This window comes from Diceros bicornis, chromosome 2 (assembly GCF_020826845.1).
Source record: "Diceros bicornis minor isolate mBicDic1 chromosome 2, mDicBic1.mat.cur, whole genome shotgun sequence".
Taxonomy (NCBI): Eukaryota; Metazoa; Chordata; class Mammalia; order Perissodactyla; family Rhinocerotidae; genus Diceros; species Diceros bicornis.
Window position 1 is genome coordinate 16,249,381 of NC_080741.1, and position 12,172 is coordinate 16,261,552.

At 35.7% G+C, this 12,172-nt stretch overlaps 1 protein-coding gene across 3 annotated transcripts in view; it reads left to right on the forward strand.

The window, feature by feature from the left end:
- Nucleotides 1-12,172, forward strand: part of STAG1 (STAG1 cohesin complex component) — a 366,147-nt gene that overhangs the window by 114,878 nt on the left and 239,097 nt on the right. For 2 of the 3 annotated variants that reach the window (XM_058552570.1, XM_058552562.1), the window contains exon 4: nucleotides 11,162-11,326. The exons of the other annotated variant lie outside the window; for it this stretch is intronic. In XM_058552570.1, the coding sequence (XP_058408553.1) occupies nucleotides 11,162-11,326 (165 nt within the window). The remainder of the gene's footprint in view (nucleotides 1-11,161; nucleotides 11,327-12,172) is intronic. 3 annotated transcript variants of the gene reach the window in all.

The window sequence follows — 12,172 nt, forward strand, 5'->3', positions numbered from 1 at the left end:
GGAAAAAAAAATTTTATCTTCTTGGTCTAGAATCCAGTCAGGATTTTATGTTGCTTTGAGTTGTCATGTAAATCAGCACATCTGTAACCTAACCTATCTGGAGGCTTTGGTGTAGTATTTTATTAAGGATTTTATTCTCTTCTTTCTATTTAAGTGAGAACTAGCACTTCTATTCTCAACATGGTTTAACTTTTATATTTGTCTAGACTGAGTAGGAGAGGTAAATAAAAAGAGGTACAGTTTTTACTTTTATGTCTATGTATTCATACACATAAAAAGAAGATGGAGAATACAGAACGAAGTAATAACAATGAGTATCAGAAGGATAGGTTAACAGGTGAATTTATTTATAAAAATTGGATCTTCTAAATTATTTGGTACTTTTATTTAGAATATTGTGAATTCATGATATCATTTAAATATTTTCACAGTTTTTAATTGGTACATAGTATTCTGTACAAAGTTATTTAATTCTTTATTGTTGAACATTTGTGTTAAAAATTCTTTACTGATCTAAACCGTGCTGACATAAACTATCTAATAAATAAGTGTTGCTCTAGAGCCATTGTTTTTTTTTTTTTTTTTTTTTTTCCAGTTCTAAATTCTTAAAAGTGGAGTTGGTTAGTCGAAAGGTATGCCGTATGTTTTGTAAGCTTTTGGTGTGTGTTATTGTTTTGCCTTTCACACAGCAAAATATGTGGCATTGCACATCTTAACCTTTACTTATAGTGATTGTTAAATCTTTGCTAATTTTTAAGTGGTGTAAAATTCTATCAGTATGTTCTGAAATTTTCTGAATTGCCTATTTATCATTACTGTATCACTTTTTCTATTTTTATTTTTCTAAGAAACAAAAATCTCTTTACAAAATAATTTTTGTAGCTTATGCCTATGTACTTTTATGATCACTTTTGGAAATGTATTTATCAGTTGGACTTGTATCTCCTCTTCTTTCTCAAACTAGGCTTGTTGTCTTATCTTTTAAATTTTTCATTTAGCTTTTCTTCCATAGACTAGTTTTTAGTTCTGACTTTCTTAATTTTGTTAAAATATACCATAATTCTTCCAAGAACCCAGAATTAAAATGTGAGTCACCATTAAATTTCGTTACCCCATGTCCCTTCCCCTCTCTCTTATATCTAATGAGATTCTAGATCTGATGAATTTTTATTTCACAGTGTCTTCTACATCTGTCCCTTCTTTTACATTTCCCAAGTTCCTTTCTTTAGGCCTCACTTTATAGGACTGTTACCTTCTTACCTTGAGTCTTTTCCCTTTTCCAGTCTATCATTTTTAATACTGCCAGGTTGACCTTTTTTTAACCTGTTCAAATAGCAAGGAGTGCCTTTTTGTTGTGGGGTATGTTCTTCTAACTTACCTTGCAACCTAATATTTTATTGTGTTTCCCTACTCATAACCTTTCATTCAGTCAGATACATCTCTCTTGTCCTTCTGTACGGGGCTTGTGCTTTCTCACTTCTACGCTTTAGCTCATGATGTTCTTGCTTTCTGAAATCCTTGTTTTCTAAATTCTATTTATACTAATCTTACTAATTTTACTTATTCATTAAGTCCCAACTTGCAGCTCATCTCTTCTGTGAAACTTTCCCTGCTTACCAGTCACTGGAAATAATCTTTCCCTTCATAGAATCCTTCCAACGCTTATATTCAACCAAATTTCCATGAAAAGTATTTTTTATATACTATAGTTTACTATATTATATTGCAGTCATTTGTGGGTTTTTTTTTAAACTATATATATGTAGAGATTTTGCACTAAGCTATCCCAAATATGTTTATGTACATTATTTGTGAAAGGGTAGGGGTTATTTCACATTTATAGCTTATAAATAAGTTCAAATAAGGCACAAAAGTAAAAAAAAAAGTTGGTGTATCTGTGTCTCTTAGAGCTTCTAGAAAAGTTGTTGTGCATTCAGGGTGCAACTTACTCTGTATAGAGCTTTTGGGATAGAGTAATTTTGGATGGTTAATTTTCCTACCCAGCAGTGCTGACTTTTACTTAAAACAGTTTACCAGAAGTATAGGTACACATTTAAATTAAGTAGTATTATAGTTGTAGTAAAACATTTGTCCTAAAGATTATTCTAAACTCGGACATTAGATTGCATCATTTTCACGAAGATGCAGTAAAGGATGTATAGCTTTCTTTCTGAGCATATTTTCCATAAACTTCATTACTTAATATGTAGAGGCAGGCTTTGTTTCAGATAGTTTCATTTTCCTACAGATATTCATTAGCATTTTTTTCCATTGTGTCCCTTTAATTAGCTGCAGCAATGAACACATGACTCTAGTTTCTGTATTACTAACCTTAGGACCATAGACATCTCACTTACACTGTTTATGGGATTTGAAGCATGAGTGTTCTTCCTCCACCACCAATTTTGACAAATTTGTATTAGGATCTTGAAAAATACATCTTAAATACTATAAGTTCTTTGAAAGCTGTGTTTGGTGCTATGTGGAAGGATCAACTTTTTTATGTGTCTGGTACATAGTAACTGCATGAATGAAGAAATAACAGTTGTTTTGAATGAGTGAAAAAAAATCTGTTTTCTAACACCTTGTATTCTGTAGTGAATCATTTTGAATTTGTCCGTTTGCTCAGGATTAGATTCATGTTATGCATAATTGGCAATAATACCACATAGGTGTCACTTAGGCTCTTAAGCATGAATTCTGAAAGTTAGAATACATGAGACTTCATGAGACAAGACGTAGAAACTAGACATGTCCACTAGATTGAGGCAGATATTTGAGAAGAGATCCACTTGCTATTAATGGAAGAAAGATTTCCTAGGCAGGTAACAGTTGGGGTAGATGGAGTGAGCTGATAATGTACCACCAGGGAGGTTATGTCTCTAGGATCAGTAAGCATTTATTGATCTGTGCTGAGCTAGATCTATGGTAGAACTAGTGTCTGTGGGGTCTGGCATCTAATGGTCTGGTATTCAGGGACTTCAGTCCCTGGGGTAAGCTGATAATGATAGGACAGGACTCTAGCTTCATAGGAACTAGGTTACTGGCTACGTTACTAAGGCATTAGTAGCCTGAGAATTAAGGCAATTACTCCATTCTTAAGATGGCACGACCTCAGAACTGGACCAGCCAAGCAAGTTTGACATAGGACATGATCCATTTCTTTCATTTGAGAGCACCTTGGATCCTTGTCCAGGAATGGGACTACATCTACATGTGGCAAAAAACTTATAGGAAATGGAGCCTGATAAGTCACAAGTAATTGAAGGGTTATGTATGTATTATTACTCTTTCAAATAACTGTCACAATTCTTATTTTTAAATCTTCCCTACACTCCTGCCCCCGCAAACCCCTAAACAAGCATGATTTGAGTGGGATAAGTACAGCTGTATGTCTCAGAGAGGAATTACTCTCAGGACTGCAAAATTGTATCCCTTGGGTATAAGTTACAGATTGTTTGTATCCTATGTTACTATGATCTTCCCTCTTCCTGACTCTGTTTCTTAGGGACAATCTTTCTGAACATCAGCTTTTTGATTTGTCTTTCTGAATCTTTACTGTTTATTACTGTCTGGATCTGTAATAAGAAAATCAGTCTTGTGATAATGGGGATAAAATATAGATAGACCCTAGGTAAGATCAAATGGATTTTTATGTTCTTATTTTTTCCCCTCTTTGTAACCAATGCTAAAAGCCTCCCAGGTGTGAGAATTATGGTTTATTTCCTCTTTATTTATGGAGTTTAGTTCATACTACATATATACTATGTACGTATAATGACGTATGTGTGTGTGACACAGAGAAACTTTCCTATACATACACAGGCTTATTTGTTGCAGTATTATTTGTAATAGTAAAAAATTTAAAACAAAATAAGTGTCCGTCAACAGGTTAATGGCTAAATAAATTAACGTATAGTCATGCGTCACTTAATGAAAGGGATATGTTCTGAGAAATGCATCATTAGGCAATTTCGTCATTGTGTGAACATCATAGAGTGTACTTAACACAAACCTATATGGGATAGCCTACTACACACCTAGGCTGTGTGGTACTAATCTTATGGGAGCACTGTCATATATGTGGTCCATCATTGACCAAAATGTCATTATGTGGTGCATGAGCATACATCTATGTAATGCAACACTGTGGCTTTCAGAAAAAAATGAAGACCTTCTCTAGGTCTTGCTATAGATTGACTACAAAATATGTTGATAGTGAAAATAGAATGGTGCAGAACTGTGCATAAGTAACATAAAATAGAATAGATACATGGAAATATATATGCATTTGGGTTTTTTTTTTTTATAATTTTATTTATTTTTTCCCCCAAAGCCCCAGTAGATAGTTGTATGTCATAGCTGCACTTCCTACTAGTTGCTGTATGTGGGACGTGGCCTCAGCATGGCCGGAGAAGCAGTGCGTCGGTGCGCGCCTGGGATCCAAACCCGGGCCGCCAGCAGCGGAGCACGTACACTTAACCAATAAGCCATGGGGCTGGCCCCGCATTTGGTTTTTTTTTTTTTAATTCTGGTAAAATACACATAAGATTTACCAACTTAACCATTTTTAAGTGTACAGGTCAGTGATATTAAATAAAATCATAATGTTGTGCAGCCATCACCACCATCCATTTCCAGAACTTTCTTCATTTTTTAAAACTGAAACTTTACACTCATTAGACAATAACTACCACCTCCGACACCCTCCCAGCCCCTGGCAACCACCATTCTACTCTCTGTCTCTATGATTTTGACTAAATACCTCATATAAGTGGAATCATATAGTATTTGTCTTTTTGTGACCAGCTTATTTCACTTAGCATAATGTCATCAGGGTTTGTCCATGTTGTAAGCATATGTCAGAATTTCCTTCCTTTTTAAGGCTGAATAATATTCCATTGTATATACCACATTTGCTTATCCATTCATCTGTCAATGGACACTTGGGTTGCTTCCAAGTTTTAGCTGTTGTGAATAATGTTGCTGGGAACATAGGTTTACTAATATCTTTTCGAGACCCTGCTTTCAGTTTTTTTGGGTATATACCCAGATGTGTAGTTGCTAGATCGTATGGTAATTCTATTTTTAATTTTTTGAGGAACTGCCATACTGTTTTCCATAATGGCTGTACCATTTTACATTCCTATCAGCAGTGCACAAGAGTTTCAATTTTTCCACCTCCTCGCCAAGACTTTTCTATTTTTGATAGTAGCCATCCTATCATAGTTATTATAGGTGTGAGTTGGTATCTCATTGTAGTTTTTATTTGCATGGCCCTAATTATTAGTGTTTTTAAGCATCTTTTCATGTGCTTATTGGCCGTTTGTATATCTTTGGAGAAATGTCTGTTCAAGTCCTTCACCAATTTTCCAATCAGGTGGTTTGTTTTGTTGCTGAGTTTTAGGAGTTCTCTATATATTCTGGGTATTAATCTCTTATCCTTATATATGATTTGCAAATATTTTCTCCCATTCTATGGGTTGCCTTTTTACTCTTTCCCCATTGAGTGGTCTTGGTACCCTTGTCAAAAATTACTTAACCGTATATTTGAGGGTTTATTTCTGGGCTTTATGTTCTCTGCCATTGGTCTGTATGTTTGCCTTTATGCCGGCACCACACTGTTTTGATTACTGTAGCTGTATAGAAAGTTTTGAAATCAGGAAGTGTGAGTACTCCAGCATTGTTCTTTTTCAAGATTGTTTTGGCTCTTTGGGGTCCTTTGAGATTCCTCTGAATTTTAGAATGGGTTTTTCTGTTTTTGCAAAAAAGGTCATAGGGATTACACACTGAATCTGTAGATCCCTTTGGTTAGTATTGACAACTTAAAAATATTAAGTCTTCCAATCCATGAACATAGGATGGGTTTCCATTTATTTATGTCTTCTTTAATTTCTTTCATATGCATTTGTTTTTTATATGTTTAAATGTCTCTGGAAGGGCATTTAAGGAATGAATCATGTTGATTGCCTCTTAAGAAAGAAGATTGTGGCTTGAGGACAGAAGTGGACAAGTTTTCATTGTATAACTTTAATCACCTTTTGAATTTTGAGCCATGTGAATGCATTACCTATTCAATAAAGAAAAATAACATTTTTCCCCTCCTCTCTTCATACACAAACGTGTAAGCACTTATACACACATACGCGTGTGAGCACAGTACTGAGAAGATAACCTATTACTCCAAATAGTGAGCACAGAAACAAGACTTGTTACGAGGAGCCAGGATCTAGAGTCCAGCTAAACAAGATGAATGTGTGAAATGATGTTTTCAGGCAACTTTAAACTGATCAGTATGGCAGGATTGTAGCCTGTAAAGAGGGATCTGGTGTGGTAGATGACTGAACAGGTAGTAATTGAAGGCTTTACATGCCATGCCGAGGAGTTTGGACTTTAACTTGATGCTTATGAGGATCAGAGATTAAATAAACAAGGAAATGATGGAATTAGGTTTGTATTATAAGGATTACTGTGGTTAAAGTATTAGAAGAGAGTGGCATTGTCCAATGGAAATATAATGTGAGCCACTTCTGCAATTTAGTATTTTCTAGTAAGTTACAAGAAATGGGGGAAATTAACTTTAATAATATAATTTATTTAACTTAATATATCTATAATATTATCATTTCATCATGTAATCAATATAAAATTAATTTTATATGCTATTTTTCGTACTAAATCTTCACAGTCTTGTGGATATTTTACACTTACTGCAATCTCATTTTTGACTAGCTGAATTTCAAGTGATCATTTAGCTACATGAAGCTAGTGGCTACCATGTTGGGTAGTGCAAGTATAGAGAATCAGTCAGGTTCTAGTCAGGAGACAAAATCCTTGCCAGTAATTTGAACAGAAAAATTCAATGTGAAAAATAATTATTAATGGGGCTGGCCCCATGGCTTAGCGGTTAAGTGCATGCGCTCCGCTACTGGAGGCCCAGGTTCGGATCCCGGGCGTGCACCGACGCACTGCTTCTCCGGCAATGCTGAGGCCGCGTCCCACATACAGCAACTAGAAGGATGTGCAACTGTGACATATAACTATCTACTGGGGCTTTGGGGAAAAAACAAGAAGGAGGATTGGCAATAGATGTTAGCTCAGAGCCGGTCTTCCTCAGCAAAAAGAGGAGGATTAGCACGGATGTTAGCTCAGGGCTGATCTTCCTCACAAAATATAAAAATAAAAATTATTAAAAAGTCCTTAATAATTCAGGAATTGCAAATTAAGATGCAATGAAGTACCACTATATACCTATTAGATTGGCTGAAATCCAAAAACCTGACAATACCAATTTTCTGGCAAGGATGCAGAGCAACAGGAACTCTCATTCATTGCTGGTGGGAATGCAAAATGGTACAGCCAGTTTGGAAGATAGTTTGGTAGTTTTGTACAAAGCTAAACATAGTTTTTGTTGTTGTTTTTTGTGAGGAAGACTAGCCCTAAGCTAACATCCAATGCCAATCCTCCTCTTTTTGCTGAGGAAGAGCGGCCCTGGGCTAACGTCTGTGCCCATCTTCCTCTACTTTATATGGGACACCGCTACAGCATGGCTTGACAAGCGGTGTGTTGGGTGTGCGCCTGGGATCCGAACCTGTGAACCCTGGGCCGCAAAAGCGGAGCGCACACACTTAACTGCTGCACCACGGGGCCGGCCCCAAGCTAAACATAGTTTTACCTTATGATCCAGTAATCATCCTCCTAGGTGTTTACACAGTTGATTTGAAAATTACGTCCACACAAAACCCTGCACGTGAATGTGTATTAGCAGCTTTATTCCTAATTGCCAAAAAATGGTGACCAAAATGTCCATCATTAGGTAAATAGAGGACAAAATGTGGTGCATCCATACAGTGGGATGTTATTTAGAAATAAAAAGAAATTAGCTATTCTGCCTCTAAACGACATGGATGAATCTTAAATGCATATTGTTAAAGTAAAAGATGCCAGTCTGAAAAGGCTGCATACTGTGTGGTTCCAATTGCATGACTATCTGTAAAAGACAAAACTATATAGTGATGATTAAAAAGTTGAGTGTTTGCCAGGGGAAGGTAGGAGGGTTGATTGGGTGAAGCACAGGAATTTTTTAAGGTGGTGAAACTCTTCTCTATGATACTATAATTGTATATACATGACACTATGCATTTGTCAAAACCCATTGAACTTTACAGAAAAAGAGTGAATTTTATGACTACAGATAAAAAAAAATCATTTAGGAGGTTAGGGTGATACCAGAGTGGAATGTAGAATGAAATAAATCAAGCTAACTCTATTGCAAATGTATAAAACGATGTCACTTGGGCCGGCCCCGTGGCTTAGCGGTTAAGTGCGTGCTCTCCGCTGCTGGCAGCCCGGGTTCGGATCCTGGGTGCACACTGACTCACCACTTCTCCGGCCGTGCTGAGGCCGCGTCCCACATACAGCAACTAGAAGGATGTGCAACTATGACATACAACTATCTACTGGGGCTTTGGGGAAAAAAAAAAACGATGTCACTCAAGGGAGTTGGTGGGGAGGGGAGTTGCTGACTTAGGTAACTTTGGAAATGACTCTGTAAGACTAAAGTCAAAGGAACTGTCCATATTGTATATAAGCGCTCTGGAGTTCCTAAAGTTGTTTCCCATGGGGTATAGTTTAAGAATTCTGATACTACTATGCATATATACTCGTGGGAGCCAGGTTTCTCACTGTTGGAGTGGGAGTTTATTGATAAGCAAAGGAAAGAGGCATCGATGTGGTAATGGATTAAAGTTGGAGTATCAGTATGAACTTACGTTTAGCTTAATACAGATAACAGATCATTACATACAGAAATTTAGTTACAATGTACATATACGGAACATATATTTCTTTGCTTTCTCTGCTTAAGGGCCTAGAAGCAAGGACACTCAGTATCAGGGAGCAAAACCCTAGTGCCCAGATCTTCATCTCTTAATAGCATTCTCCAGTAAAAGGAACCAGGGCTCCTTGGAGTATTGGCTGATTGTAAAATTGGGGAAGGGAATATACAAGGTGAGTCTAGAGGATGTTGTGCTGCCAGAAAGTAACCAAGTGCTAAACACACACACTCTCTCTCTCTCTTTTTCTCTGTCTCTGGGGGGAATACGTCAAATGGACACAGGGAACCAACTGATAGCTCTACCAATGGCCAAAGCTGAACCAAATTGAACAACAAAATACAGTAGTGTTGAATTACAATCCAAAGTATAGAATAAATGTCGGTAAGCCCACATTAGTATAAATGAATGAATGGGTGAGAATAGACAAATCTCCCATACTGAAGAATTCCAAGTAATATGTGTAAATACTCCCACCTCTTAAATAAAAGTAATAACTCCCCGCCCCTTAAAGGTGGGATGCACGTAGTCACTTCCTTCCAAAGTTTATATCATAGAAAGTGGAGGAAAAGTAACTTGACAGTGGAGAAACCTGACAAACACCACCTCAGCCAGCTTATTAAGGTCACTATTAACAGTAATTAATTGTGTTGATAATATGTACCCTTGATATGAGGTGATAAAAATGACACTTTATCTCTCATATCTTCTTCCCCAAACCCATAATCCCAGTCTAGTCATGAGAAAAACATCAAATGCCAGTTGAGGAACATTGTACAAAATGCCTGACCGGTATTCCTCAAAACTGTCAAGGTCACCAAAATACCAGGAAAGCCTAAAAACTGTCACAGCCAAGAGGAGCTTAGGGAAACATGATGTAAATGTAATATGGTATCCTGGATGGAGTCCTGGAACAGAAAAAGATCATTAGGCAAAAACTAATACAATCTGAATTAATTATGAGCTTTTGTTAATATATCAAGGTTGGTTCATTAATTGTAGCAAATGTACCATACAAATGATAAGATGTTAATAATAGTAGTAACTAGATGTGATGCATGTGGAAATTCTCTGTACTATCTTCACAATTTTTTTGTAAATCTAAAATTGTTATAAAAATAATTTATTTAAGAATAAGCAGGAACCTTATTTATTAATCCACACACAAAAATGGTTGTAAGGCTCTGAACTACTAAGAGAAGTGAAAGAGTACATGAAGAACACAGAAATAGAAAATCAAGGGAGCAGGTATGGTAAAGCAGGGAGAGAAGCCCCTCCACGCTATGCTTTGTAGTGTTCCTTTAGTGCCCTCTGTTTACAAAGCCTAACACTGCAGCAGATGACAAAAGAGAAATGTTTACAGGGTCCAGCTCTAGCATCACAAAAACAAATAAGGGTGGATTTGGTGATGAGGGACAATAAGTTGATAACTGAAACAGGCTATTATGAGAGTGAATTAAGTCACTCAAAGAGAATATAAAGATTGAGAAGATAAGATTCTCAGGAGAGACCTAAGGTAACGCTAACAGGTAAGGAATATAGGGAGGGAAAAGATATCTGAAAAGAAAGGAAGAAATCACATGGCCTATTGAGAGAGTTTCAAGAAATGTCTATTACATTTATTTCATTGGTGAGTTTGGTGAAGCAGCACCTATGATGAGTTTATATATGAATGAAATTTATGGGAATAATAACAGCGACTGCAAGCAATTCTATCAAATTGCCCTTGATTCTAAAGGTGAGAAGTATATAAGGTGGTAGCTAGTGTTGACTTTTTTTAAAAATTGGAGGCATGGGGTGAGATGTTAATTGAAGAATGTAAACTTCATCAAGGCAGGAATGTTTGTTTTGTTTATCGCTGTATTTCTAGTACCTAGGATGTTTCCAAGTATGTCCAGCATATATTTGTTGCATGGCTGGATGAGAAATACTTGAGCACTTTAGTAGAGGGAGAAATTGAATATGCAGTGTTTGCAAGTAAGATTTCTGAGGAAGTAGGAGAGTATTGAGGACGGTATGAAGAAGGAAATGTGAAGAGGGGGCGTGGTTAAAATATTCAGTATTGGCATTATTGTTTTACAAAATTCTAATTCTTTTTTTTTTTTGCTTTATATTCATACCTTATATAAATTAACTTATGCTTTGCTGTTTACCTTCTTTTTTTATCACTGAAAACAAATTGTAAAGCTTCTTTTGGTCAGGGATTTATGTCTCTTATCTGTAGTAGTGCTAACTATCTTTCACAGGATCAAACATATTTGAGATCATTCTGCATAAAGCATAGTATGCCTGCATTTAATTAATTTTTTCCTGACCTTTTTATTCAGTCTACAAATAAGAAACCTCGAAAATCTCCAGGAGAGAAGAGTAGAATTGAAGCTGGAGTTAGAGGAACAGGCCGTGGAAGAGCTAATGGGCACCCTCAGCAGAATGGCGAAGGGGAGCCTGTCACATTGTTTGAAGTGGTGAAACTGGGGAAAAGTGCAATGCAGGTAAATGTTCAGTGTTTTTATTTTATTTATAAAGGAACAGAGTCAATAACCTATGTGGAACCTGTTAGTGTATATATTGACATTTTATATACTCTTGTTGATTATGTGATCAAAAAGTTTATCCTTCCAGGCTTTTCTTTGTTTGATTGTTTTGTAAAGAGTGTCAGGAAAGGCATTTTGTTTAATAGTAAGACACACTTTAGATTACATTGTGTTGAGTAAAAAGACTTGCATATAATAGGAGCTGCGTAAGAGAATTTTTATTGCCTTAATATATTTTTTTAGAATTGGACTTAATGTAAGTAACATATATGTACTGCAGAATATCTGAGAGAAGAAAGGGTATAAAAAAAATTTCTAAGTAGTGAATTAGGAATAACCACAATTAATATTTCATGGTTATTTTGTGTGTGTATGTGATCTTTTATAACCTTTTTACTCAGTTTTCTCTCCTCATTGACTCAACAAATATCATTAAATATTCTGCAAGAGCACATTTTTATTGGCTTCTTGCTAATTCATTATAAGGGTAAATCATAATTATTTTACTATTTTTTTAGTATGTCTTTACTTTTTTTCATTAGTATAAAATTTATTCATTATTTGTGTTTACATCTCTACATCTTTTTTCATTTTAAAATATTAGAGGTGAAATTATTTAGTTTACGGGTATTTCTTACCTGTGTGATACATAAATACCATGTTACACTCCAAAAAATTATACTAGTTTATCTTTCACCAGAAATGTAGCTAGCAGTTGGCTATTTTATATTTAAGAATTATTTGATAACATATGTGAAAATGATAATTCATTAATTTACATTTCTTTGATCATCAATGATTGAT